General features: G+C 49.0%; 1 protein-coding gene across 7 annotated transcripts in view; it reads right to left on the minus strand.

Moving 5' to 3' along the window:
• The window catches only part of Runx2 (RUNX family transcription factor 2), a 325,752-nt gene that overhangs the window by 238,260 nt on the left and 74,552 nt on the right, over window positions 1–12,940 (minus strand). For 6 of the 7 annotated variants that reach the window (XM_037200129.1, XM_037200128.1, XM_037200130.1 and 3 more), the window contains exon 3: window positions 3,743–4,119. In XM_037200129.1, coding sequence (XP_037056024.1) covers window positions 3,743–4,119 — 377 coding nt within the window. Of the gene's footprint in view, window positions 1–3,742; window positions 4,962–12,940 lie in introns of those variants that run through there. The other variant, XM_028890680.2, reaches the window with a different exon arrangement.

Genomic DNA, 12,940 nt, shown 5'->3' on the forward strand with positions numbered 1-12,940 from the left:
GATATAAACAAAATCTAATCATTAAACACTTAAGAAAGATATAACTCACTAACACCAAGTACGCATAAGTTGCAAAATTGTATTTAAAGTAAGAAAAATGGCCAATGATGTCAACAAAGCCGTCTCAAATAGAAATTGCACCATCATTTGGAAACTCTTTTCATCAACACTGAAAGATGTTATTAAAAATACAAAATTAATTATGAGTACTTGGTCCTAAATCTAAAGATGCTTTCTCCTATAACATTGCTAGAAAAAAAAAGTGATATTCGTGAATATCGATGGTCTCATGTTCTCTAACTTAAAACAGTGACATGGGCCTTTACCACTTTGAGTTTTAAGATATACATCTGGATGTCAACAAAGTGTTTCAGCTTGAAGCTATTTAAGGCAGCTTAGTTATGAACCCTGAACAGCAGGCTGCACAGAGGAGATGCTGACAGGCCCCTAACTCAAAGGGTGCTACTGAATGCAGGGCTGACATACTCTAGCCACTCTGTCTACCAGACCAACCACCAACTAGTGAGCTGAATTTGCAAACTGCTTCATCCGCTCACTAAAATCATCTGGGACAGAAAGGGCCGAGCATCCTCGAAGAGGAGGCCTAAACTATTTTAGGGTTTTAGTGAGACACACCTGAAAGAAGTGTTAAAAATATGTATTTCTATTTCCTCGACACCTGGAAGGACTGGCTATTTCAAAACTGCAGAACTTTGGTAAAAGTACAATGGTGACCTGGACTTTGCATGAAGACCACTAGCAGTTCTGTGTTTTTTACATATTGAATATACATTAAACAAGGGCTCTTCTTTTAAAATCCCCAAATTACATTCTATGGACAATACCAGTAGATTCTGTACTTTTTAAAATAATCCACTGTCAATATCATGCTGCGGCGCTGTGTGAGTTATCAGACGGAAAACGGTCTACTGAATTCATTTCTAGCTGACTGATGTCAAACTGTGTCACAAACCTGAAGTATGGGCTCAGGAAATATTGTATTGATTTGAACACTAGATTTCTCAACAATTGTGTTCTCTAAGTCAGGGGTGGGGGCTGTTTTAAGGGTCTTTACCTCTGCGCTTTTTACCTAACAATACTATAACTTATTTCCTACATAGCTCTGGATATGATAGCCAAATTGCTGTCACCACCTCTGAAACGGGGACTTCTTCACATTATGTCTTCACTGCAGATGTATTGCATTATGTTGAGAATATGAGAAGTCTGCTCGGCTCATGCATTTATTCCCAATGCAAGTTATTTTTAAAAGGCTGTTGTTACATCATTGAAATGAAAATCATAAAAGTCGCTGTCAAAATTTGAACCTCCAAATATCTATATCTATATAGATATAGATATAATTTTTTTAAGCAGAGAGACAAAATTGTTAGGAGTGAGCCTCAGCTATCACCCACTTCTTGAATGCCATTGTACAGGTGGGAAGAACGCTGAGCGTCCAGCCCTTGGCTAACTCAATGTATTACAAATTTAAATATTACAGTATGCCCTATTGTTATCAATGGTCTGTTTAACTGGTTAAAACAAAAAAAAATGCACTCTATGACTAGAATGCTTAACAACAAAGAAATTCATTTTCAAAGAGTTTTAGAAACTAGTTAGAATATCCAGGTTTGAAATCCAAGAAAAGTTCAAACTGAATCACATTCCATCTTTATCAGCATTGGAGATGAGCAGTTCAAGACAGTTATATCCTAAGCACAGTCACACCAGAAGGTGCATAGAATGCTAGACAGAGAATTAATAAAGTTTAAACTTTAATGCATGGCCTTGCATAGACAAAATATCTACTGATTTGTGAATATCCCTACTTTAATTTAGGTTTGGAAAAAGATTTTTGCTTGGTTTTTGTTTAAAAAAAAAAAAAATGTCTACCCTCACAGAGACTGCTTAGAAAATTCCGGGCCCTTGGCTGATAGACATTGCAAAAGATACCTCTCATATGGAAATACCATTTTCTGCAATTTCACCTATATCTGACCTTTTCACATTACAAAGAAAACATTAGTCTACAAAATGGATGCTCTCGAAAAGGAGAAATGTGACATGTGTGTTTTTTTAAGGAGCTCTGCTCGATCCAACTACAAAATGAAACCTGCGATAGAGTGCAACACATACCCCTTCCATAAGAGCCCATTCAGATTTCTGTTCAGATAGAAGCCCTGAAGAGATAACTGCTCCGATTGACCTGGGCCCCCCTCCCCGCCACCCCACCCACACACGGAATCTGAATTGGTGCGCGGGGGAGGGAGGGTACAGGCGACCAACGACCGGGAAAATGCAAGGGGCCCCGTGGGAGTTTGGCATCAGACTCCTGGGTGAAGGAACTGGCACCATCTCCCGTTTTCTGCCCCCCTCTTTCCCTCTCTCCCTTTCTTTCTTTCAAGATCATACTTAACCTGCTCTCCACAGATGCTGGTCCGAGGCCCACCCACTAGAGCTGGAGGCGCCTTTGGGACTCACCTCCCTGGCTGGCTCACCCCCTCTATCCCTAGCGTCTAGACCAGCCAGAGTGGACAGTCATCAACCCAGCACCATCTCTTCTGGTGGGGGGTGCTCCGCGCTACCATCACCTTCCCAGGTGGCTCTGGGAACCCCAGACTGCACCATAACTATGGCCAGAGGCTGGGGACCCGAACACCTTCAACCTGCTGGCGGCCGCCCGACTCCCACCGCTACCGGTGCTGGCAAGCTAACGGACTCCAGTGGAGGAGGCCGCGGGGGCGCACCTTGGCGCCCAAGCCTCCGGCGGGAGCCACCCACCGCCCTTCCCGAGCAGACCTGACTTCTGGGGATTTCTGGCTCTTTCAAGGCAATAAAGCAAATCTATGAATTTTCACCTCTGTTTTCATTCTGACCCGCCGAAGTTGCTCCATAGTTTCCCTCTTCCTCCCGGGCTGAGCGGGGCGGGAGAAGGCAACCTAAGCCGGGATCCCCTTCCCCGACGCTCATCCCTGCACTCGGGGATCCAGCGCCTTGGACTCCGCAGCTGCCAGGCCTCGATAAAAGCGGGGACCCCGGCGACCCCGCCTTCCTCCGAGTAACGGGAACCGGAGCCCGCCAAGGAGGGCTCGAAAGTCCCTGTCCGTCCCCGCTGCCCAGCATCCCCAAGTTTGCTGAGCACCCTCAACCCTCTCGCCACGCACGGTTGGCACCTCGTCACGCCCCAGGCGCAAGCATCCTCAGGCACCGGCGCCCTGTAGGCACCCGGCCCGAGCCCGGGAGCTGCCGGGGACTGCCAAGCAGCACCCAATCCGGGAAGAGGACGCCAACCCCTCGGAGCGGCCTGCGGCTTTGGGGGAGGCGGGAAGGAGAGCACAGAATCCTGGAGAGAAGGCCGGGATGCCTGGGAGGAGTGCGGGGACCCGCGCCACGGGGGAAGGGGGCGGGGTGGAGCTAGCGGCTGGAGGCTCACAGTGGGCACCTCGGGCGTCTGGGGCCAAGGGGCTCCAGCAAGGGAATCGGCAAGAGCCGTGACTGGGAGACGCGAAGGATGAACTAGCCAGGAGACCCAGGCTGGGATGGGAGTGATAAGTGGGCACAGGTGAGAAGGGGCTCTGCTCACGGTGACCGCTGCGGGGGTAGGTAGACCGTGGCCACCTCGGTCCCCTGAGTCGGGGCCACCAAGTCTGGAGTCTTGGAGAACCCCCCTGGGCACCGAGACCGCCGCGGGCAGGTTCCACCAAGCCCGGCCGGGGGCTGAGGGTGGCCAGTCTCTTACCTTGAAGGCCACGGGCAGGGTCTTGTTGCACCGCCAGTGCGAGGGCAGCACGGAGCACAGGAAGTTGGGGCTGTCGGTGCGGACCAGTTCGGCCGGGTGGTCGGCGATGATCTCCACCATGGTGCGGTTGTCGTGCGGCGGCCTCAACCGGGGCACTGCCGCTGCCGCTGCTGCTGCCGCCGCAGCCGCCGCCGCCGCTGCGGCCGCCTCCTGCTGCTGCTGCTGTTGCTGCTGCTGCTGCTGCTGTTGCTGTTGCTGTTGCTGTTGCTGCTGCTGCTGCTGTTGCTGCTGCGCAGCTACCACCGGGCTCACGTCGCTCATCTTGCCGGGCTGCAGGCTGCTGGAGGGGGGGCTGAAGCGCCGGCTGGTGCTCGGATCTACGGGAATACGCATCACAACAGCCACAAGTTAGCGAAGTGGCCGGGGGAGGGGGAGGAGGGTGGAAATGGGGGGCGAGGAGGAGGAAATTGAGGGGGTGGAGGCGAGACCGGGGGAAAGAGGATGGAGGTGACGGGACTGAAGAGGTGAGAAATCAAGTTCGAGGAAGCCAACTGCCGGGCGGAGTCTGATGGGGACCCGGCGGCCCGCGCGCGACCAGGCACTGTCGGGTTGGCGGGTGGGGACACCCGGGAGGCGCAGATCTCCGCCCGGAGGCTTGGGAGCCCCGGCGGTGGCAGCTGCGAGAGGGGCGCGGGGGCGTGTTTGGCCCAGCAGAGGCAAGGGACTTGGAGTTAGCAGCTTGCAGCGGGGGGGCCCCTTGGGGCACAGCGTCCTGGGTGCACTGGCGCCCCTCCTCCCTGGTCCAGTCCGGTAGTGGAGCCCAGGCAGGTTCAGCAATCCATCTCGGCGGTCCGTGTGGCCCCGCGCTGCCCGCCACCGCCAAGCCGAGCGCCGCTGCCCAGCTTCTGGCGCCGCCGCCTGCCCGCGTCTCCTCCTCCTCCTCCTCCTCCTCCTCTGAGGCCGCTGCGCGCTCCCCACGCCGGCTGCGCGCTCCGAGTCCTCCCGCCGGCCGCTCCTTCCTCTCCCCGCTTCTCCTCTCGCTCTCTCACGCGCCGCCGCCTCGCAGCCACGTCCCTCTTGCGCTTTGCCAAGTGCCCCTGGCCCCCTCGCGCTTCGAGGTGCCGGGAGGTAAGTGGGGGGCAGCGGATCTCGGGGCGACGGATCTGGAGCCTGCGGATCGCAGCCGCTGCCGCCGCCCGCCGGCCGCGAGAAGCGCCGGCACGCTCGCCGAAGCTGGAGGGAGGCGGTCCCTGCCTAGGGCATAGATCCGTGCCTGCTCCTTCAGCTCCCCCCCCCCGCACCCCCAGGACCAGGAACCCCTTCTTAGTCTGACCACGCTGAAATTGAGAAGCCGGAGAGCCGCGGGCTGCTCCCGCTGTCGTTATTTTTCGCTGTAACTTCAAAAGAGGAGGGAGGAAAAATTCTCAAGTCCCTTCGTTGACGTCTGGACACTCTTCACCCTCCCCCACCACCCCACCCTACCTCGGCTGGAGGGGGTGGGAGGCAGGTTTTTACAGGATTCGGGGTTGGGTTTTTTTTCCCCTTTAGGTGACACCAAAAATATGGGTGACAGGAGGGCCTGTCAAAATAGTTCTAGAAACTCAAGTGGATGCCTGGACACTGTTTTCTTATATATTCATTCTTGTCATTCCTGGAAAATAAAGATGGGTTGCTTTTTTTTTTTAAGAACTGAAAAAAATGACAGCTTGGTAATTAAAATAAGTTGTAAGTTGCAAACACGCTTGCCGAAATAAACAGCGGTTATACGTGAATTTTCAATCTTTTATTAAGTCTTCGGCTCAGACTATCTAGTGGCTTAACGTTCTTCCTCACCACCATCGGGGAGGGGGCTAAAAATAAGTAAAAAATGCTTCAGAAATTATTTATTTATGTATTTGTTTCCGGAATGTTTTTAAAGGCGATTTTGGAATCCCCAAAAGGTTGTGGTCGAGAGATGGAGGAGTGCGGAAAAAAAGCGGGCGTTTTTACCTAAAATGTGGTTTTTGGAGGCTGGGATTTCTAATGATTAGGTTTTTGTGGTTTATATAGACACGACTCAAGCTAAAGCGATCATTAAGCTGATGGGAGACAGAAGCACGTGGGTGTCTCAGACCAGCCTCAAATTCTGAGCCTTCAAAACAAATCAAACAATGTGCGGCGCCCACAGAAGCCGGGAAATCCGCTGGAGGCTGCTACACCCCACGAACTAGGCAGGAGCAACGTCGGGCCGGTTCACCTCTCGCGTGATGTTCTGTTTTATGTCTTATTTAACCGATTATTTTAAAACTTCCAAAGCTTCCAAATAGAATCATTTGCCAAAGTCCCGATGATTCCTAACAAGGTAGTTGACAAGGTCGCAACTTCGTGCAATCAATGAAACACTGGAGTCCTCCGTTGAAGGACTGAGGTAGACGGATAGCTGGGTACCCTGCCTCCTCTCCTGTCTTATTTAAAGCTCTTCACACAGCCATTAATTAGAGCTTTTATTGCTGGGTGCAAATGCTTCCTTCCCAAGTTCTGCAAGAGACATGTCACGACCCTCCCTATCGTTTTTTTAAAGCGCAGCCGCCACCCTCTAACCCCGCGCGCGCCCATAGTGCTGGGAAAAAGTACCCGGGAGAAAAAGAGGTTTGCCGGACTCATGAGCCTGGCAAGCACAAGATAAGCATGGATCTCTGTGCTCAGGCGACTTGGGGTCCTGTGTTCCCGTGCCTGAGAGGTGTGCTGGGGTCTGAGGAGAGGACAGGGATGAGAGTGACTGTGCCCTCTCACGGACCGGACGTGGGGATGGAACTGGAGGACACCACTATGCCCTTCCTCTTTTGTATCATTTCTGCCTTCCCTTTCTGCCTGCTCCACTTACAACTATGCCCGCCTCGTCCATCTTTCCTTTTCTCTTGCATGCTCTATCCGGATTCTTCCCTGTAGTCTCCCCTCAGACTCCAGCCACCTCCCCGCGCCTCTCAGTCTCCATCTTCTTCCACCGCCTGCTCCCCAACGCTGCAGAAAAGCGATTCTGCGCCACCAACAGTAACAACTAGCCCACACCCTACTCCCCGCAGCTGATGGCCTCCATGCCCTTAGCGCTCCACTCCAGGACCACTGGGGCCACTAATCCCATCGCAGGACAGGCGCAGCGAGTTGCCGAGCCGTCTCCTAAGGGTGCTACTTTTAATAATCTTTTTGATCACAGGGGAGAGCTCTAACCCTGAATACAGCTACACCACGTGCGCGCGCTAGTCTCCCCATCCATAAATGCCAGCTCCGTCAAGGAAGCCAGGCTCCCTTCCCCAACTGAGAGACTGCACCCACCACCCACCTTCCTTACACACTCACTTGTAGTCTCAACACACTCACACACTGACATCGTGACACAATTACACGCATGCCCCTCCTGCCTTTGGTGGAGCGGTTCTTTGGGGCCACATCTAACGGAGATGGTTTGATTTCCTCACTCCTCTCTCTAAGTGTCTGGGGACTACGGAAGAGGGGAGGAGCCTCGGGGAAAGAAGCGATTCTGTAGTCACAGAGAGATAGAAAGTCATTGGGAGGTGATACTGCGTCCTGCCCCCCAGGAAACCCTCAGAACAGGGAACTTCCAGAAACTGACAGGCACCGAGAAGCAGTCCATACATCAAATGGCGGCTCTCAGAGGGGGTGCTTTTCAACAAGAATTCTAGGGTCGTTTGAATCTAAGAAATCCTGTCTTGGGGACCCTTTCTTTCCCACCATTGCTGGTTAGCCGCCGCCACCTTTTTTTTTTTTTTTTTTTTTTTTAAAAACTTGATGGATAATGAGACAAGCAGGCCTCAATGGTTGGGGATTTTAAGGACAATTTAATCAATGGTGAGATTATTTATTTTAATTAATCATATCCGGTAATTCAGCTTTATAGCCTTCCTGGGCATCCTCCCTCCATTAAACATTTCAGTAGAACTAATGTAAGCAGCTCTTGGAAGTTCCCAGTCTTGGATCCCTTAAAATATCCTACAGTTATTTATAATGTGGAAATGAAATTTTCCACCAAATGCCCTAACAACGGCTCAGGTATCTGGCACTGCGGATGGATTTCAGTCCCCTTTCAAAAACACACTCTCAGCTGGAACTGATGGACCCTGGAACGGGCAGGTCTTGGCTCTGAGCACTCAGCTTCAAGTAGGAAACATTTCCACAGCCCCTTCACCCAAACTTCCCCTAACAGTAAGCGCATAGGGAAATCCTGAGCCTTTGGTTAGGTGTCGTTGCTGCTGTGGAATGCTTGATCTTACTCCTTGGCTTAGATTTTTCTTCTACAGGAAAATGTTCCAGGCAGGGACGGAGAGCACAGCTCATTCAGTAAATGCATACTGCAGAAGCATGAGGTCCTGAACCAAACGCCTCACTCCTCTCCCAAAGCAACAGAGTCAGGCGGTGTGTGTGAAATCTGGTGCTGGGAAGGCCAGACCAACTACTCCCTGGGCTGGGCTGCCCAGACAGCCTAGCCTACTCAAGGGGCTCCCAGGCCAGTGAAAGCCTGTCCCAGAAGACAAGGTGGACTTCATGTGAGTATGACCTCTGGCTTCCATAGGCGCGCATGTACCCACACATACATCCTACATGCACACGAATTCTAAGCAAATCACCCACTGGGTTCCTCTTCAGAATCATTCTTTTTGGTTGTATGTTACAGTGCTAAAAAATACATTTTTTCCCCTGAAGATTTAACTACTCAGAAAGATGCAGCACAGCCCGCCCTCACAGCCGTGTCCTTTAATGTTTGATTTAACGGTTAAGTGGCAATACCTGGCCATTCTAACTTCCGAAGAAAGAGGGATGTTAAAACAGTCTTTCTTTTCTTTCCTTTCCTTTTCTTTTTTTTTCCTTTTCTTTTTGGCCAGAGAGAAATGAACTCCCAAACCAGGAACAGAATTCAGGCTTCTTTCACTTTGGTTTCTCATCCCTAACCCCTTCTGCATTATTTTGTATACTTTCTTTTTTTCATGATGAAAAGTGGAGAAAGTCCCTGTAAAAACTTAAAATACTTTCCCATGAACCAGCTAATAAAGTAGGATAGCCAAGGGAAAAGTAAGACCATCCTGAGCTCTCTGAAGGGGTGTGTGTGTGTGTGTGTGTGTGTGTGTGTGTGTGTGTGTGTGTGTGACGGGACTTTATAAGCAGAAAGATCTGTGGAGACTTTCTTTGGGGTTTGACTGGATGAGGTTAGCCTGGAGAGCAATCACGGCCACCAAACCAACAGTTACCATATCATAAATCTGGCCTAATGACTCCTTTTGTGCCGCCTCCAGGCTGTGGCGTTCATGTGACTGTGTATGCATGTTTGCATATTCGTGGGCACACCACGTAGGTGCATGTGAGTGGATTTGCATATAGAGGCCCTAGGTTGATACTGGGGAATTATCCTGGATTGCTCTCAAACTCACCAGCCAACTTGATCTGGAGACCCCCCAGTCTTTGTTTCTGAAGCTGGCATTGGAGGCCGCCACAATAGCCAAATCTGAACTCAGAACCTCTCTCTTGCATGGCAAGAACTTTTCTAAAAAAATCATTTATTCATTTTATGTGTACAGGTGTTTTGTCTGCATATATGTCTGTGCAGCACTTGAGTGTCTGGTACCCTCAAGGATAGAAGAGGATGTTGGATCTCCCTGGCAACTGGAGTTATAAATGGTCATGAGCCACCGAGTGCTTGCTTGGAATCAAACTCAAGTCCTCTCAAAGAGCAGTCAGTGTTTTTAACTGCTGAGCTTCCAGATCATGGGAGCATTTTAATCACCGAGCCACCTCCCCCACAGGTAATATTTTGATAGGTTTATGACCTCTGTTTCATTCACGGCTCCACAAGGAACCCAAATGAACACGCCAAGACCTTTCTGGTATACCGTCTGTTCACAAGGTCCTTATACACTTTCAAGACAGCTAGCTTTAGAACTTAGGTGATCCCAAGGCCTTCTGACATATTTTTCCATTTTAATTCTTAGACAGTTAAATGCTGTCTGATTTGTCTTCAGCTCAGTCAATTCCCCCCATCGTCAGTGGACCTATAACAATTTGCACGGCTGTAAAAAGAGATGAAATGTTTTCAGCGGAGGGCTTAGCATCATAAACTTTTCCTTGTTGTGCTAGTTAACATCCCCATGGGTCATTTTCAGGCACTCGTAAGAGTACAGCGCTGTTGTAAAAAGGGTGATGCTTGCCATATGATCCTGGGGAGCTGCGTTTACAGAGTGCCTACGTAATCAGTGTGCCTCTAAAAGGAAGTTAGGTTCTGTTTGACTAAAATACCAACTTCCTAAGTAATATCATAGTTACCTGAGAACTAATATTCTAAAAATTAGTCGTTTCCTAGAATTCAGAGAAATAAAATTAATTTTTTTTAATTAGCCCTCTGGTATTTAGTTGTTGGCTCTTGGGCTACGGCAGTGGCAGTGACCAACAGTGGAATGTTCTATATAAAAGTTTATGGGGTTTTGTGATGAAACATCTGAGAACCCCTAAAATTAAAAGTTTCCTGTAGTAATCCAGTCATCCTATCAAAATGCTCTCCTCTTCCCCCAAGAACCTCAGAGAAGGTGCTATTCAATTCTAATTCCTCTCCCCCAGGCCAAGGCCTCACTTTAGACCTTAGAGTAAACCACGAGCCATGTCCCTTCAGTGGGCAAGAATAAACATTGATATCCTTGGTCCATCTAAAAAAGTACAAAAATCACCATGTTCACAATGTCAGAAATTTCAGTTACAATTGAAAGGTGTGAAAATAGGTTAGAAAACCAAACTGAATGTCCAGAGTCCAACTCTGTATCCACTGATTCCAGTACACAGCAGTAGATTACCATTCTTGGTGTTTTGTGTCCCTGGGATTCACCCTCAGAAACTGCCTACTGTGTTTCCCCCTAAGCTTCCACGAACTAGACTTTCCTCAGAAAACAAAACAAAACAAAAACACGTACTTATTCCTACCTAACTATGATCAAGTCCCATAAGCTGCTGGGGGATGGTCTGTATGTCAAATTGCTCTGATTGGTCAATAAATAAAACACTGATTGGCCAGTGGCCAGGCAGGAAGTATAGGCGGGATTAACAGAGAGGAGAAAAGAAAGAACAGGAAGGTGGAAGGAGTCACTGTCAACCGCCTCTATGACAAGCAGCATGTGAAGATGCCGGTAAGCCACGAGCCACGTGGCAAGGTATAGATTTATGGAAATGGATTAATTTAAGCTATAAGAACAGTTAGCAAGAAGCCTGCCACGGCCATACAGTTTGTAAGCAATATAAGTCTCTGCGTTTATTTGGTTGGGTCTGAGCGGCTGTGGGACTGGTGGGTGACAAAGATTTGTCCTGACTGTGGGCAAGGCAGGAAAACTCTAGTTACAATAAGCAATGACTCCTTCATCGCCAACTTTTAGTGATTGTCCTGACAGGTCTTTTTAATGCCCAGATTGGGACCAGGCAAGTGTTTGGATGGCTCCCGCAAGCCAGCTGTGATGTTTTCATTTCTGAGTTCACTAAAATACAGTAAAATAAAATAGTTTACTTCTTAACAAACGGGCAGACCTTTCCCCCAGCCCCATTCCAGTCAGTGACTCGTCTTGTTCCAGGGCCATTGTTCTCCCTTGTAGATCTCACTTATCAGCTGACTGAATCTCAGCTCCAAATTCACCCTTTCGATTATGTGGAGATGGAGCTGGGCTCATTAACTATTTCTCTTTACCAGCTGACATGGACATGCATCAGAAGTGGATAAGGAAGAGACCTTGCAGGGAGAAAGAATTTTTGTTCTGGTTCCCTTGCATCAACAGCATTTTCCCACAGTGTAACTAACACACATAGCTGCTCTAGCTCCTGCCTCTTGTGCGCGCGCGCGCGCGCACACACGCACACACACACACACACACACACACACACACACACACACAGAGGGGGGAAGGAATTACTCCTGACCTAGGTGCTACAGCAAAGCTAGGGTCTCCGGTAGTCCAGTGCTGGGTGCAAACAGTGCACGTCAATCAGCAGCCAGCAGCGCCACCCCCAGCCCACGAGCATCCTCCGGGATGTTCATAACAATATTCCTCTAAGGAAAAGCTTTTTCCAGAGGCCTGCGGAAAACTCCTCTGTCTTCCAGGATCCTAAACTATGCTGGATCTTAGCTTTGCACACACAGAGGGAAAGGCTCTTCCTATTTCAGCCTGAGAATGGAAGGTGTGTTCAATTAGCCCTCTGTCTTGCTTGCTTTCAGTCCTGAGGACTGAACTTAGTCTCAGCCCTTTTTCCAATTTTTATTTGTTTGTTTATATTTTTAGACAGAGTCTTGCTGAGTTACCCAGGCTGACCTTGAATTCACTCTATAACCCAGGAAAGCCCAGAGTTTGAGGTCTTCCTACCTCAGCCTCCTGAGAGGCTAGAGTTGTGGGAGTTTGCAACCAGGCTCAGCTTGCTTTCTGGGGTGGGATGGGGATTCGTTTGTTTGTTTTGAGAGGTCATGTTATGAGTCTGAATGTGGGGGGTGTTTGGACCTGTATGTATTTAAGTGCACTAGGTGCCTGCAGTGCCTATAGAGGCCAGTAGGGGGCATCAGATACCACGGAACTAGAGTTGCAGCTTGTGGGCTGCCATGTGGGTGCTTGAAACCAAACCCTGGTTCTCTGCAAATGCTCTTAACAGCAAAGTCACCCCTCCAGCCCCTACTTTCTATGTTCTTTAGACTTTGTTTTACCCTTTTAAAGCCAATTCCTTATTATTCCAGTCCCCTATTATAATCAATAATTCTTCAGATTAAACTTTTCTTGCTCAAATGTTCATGTGGTCTCTCTTCATTGGACTCAGATATACTAAGGCTTCTATGTTCTACCCCCTAGCATGTCCTTATTCACACTGGTTTCCACTTGGAACACTCCCTTTGGGTCACAACAATGAGCACTCCCAACATGGCATCACATCTATTAATGATTTTTCTCTACCTGGTAGAGAAGTGTGTAGTTAGAAGATACACATACACGTGAGATGAAGAAGCCAACCGAAAAAGAGACAGCTATTTTAGAGAACAGGATGAAACTACTCGATATTTCTTCTAGAGTTGTCTTTATATCTCTCATAAAATCCTGGAGCCCATATGTTAATAAAAATATAAATAAATATGAGCAATGCTAAGTGGAGTCAGTAGCTGGAAATAGATGTGTATATACATATATGAATATATGTGAC

Source organism: Peromyscus leucopus, chromosome 16_21, assembly GCF_004664715.2.
Source record: "Peromyscus leucopus breed LL Stock chromosome 16_21, UCI_PerLeu_2.1, whole genome shotgun sequence".
NCBI classification, from domain to species: domain Eukaryota; kingdom Metazoa; phylum Chordata; class Mammalia; order Rodentia; family Cricetidae; genus Peromyscus; species Peromyscus leucopus.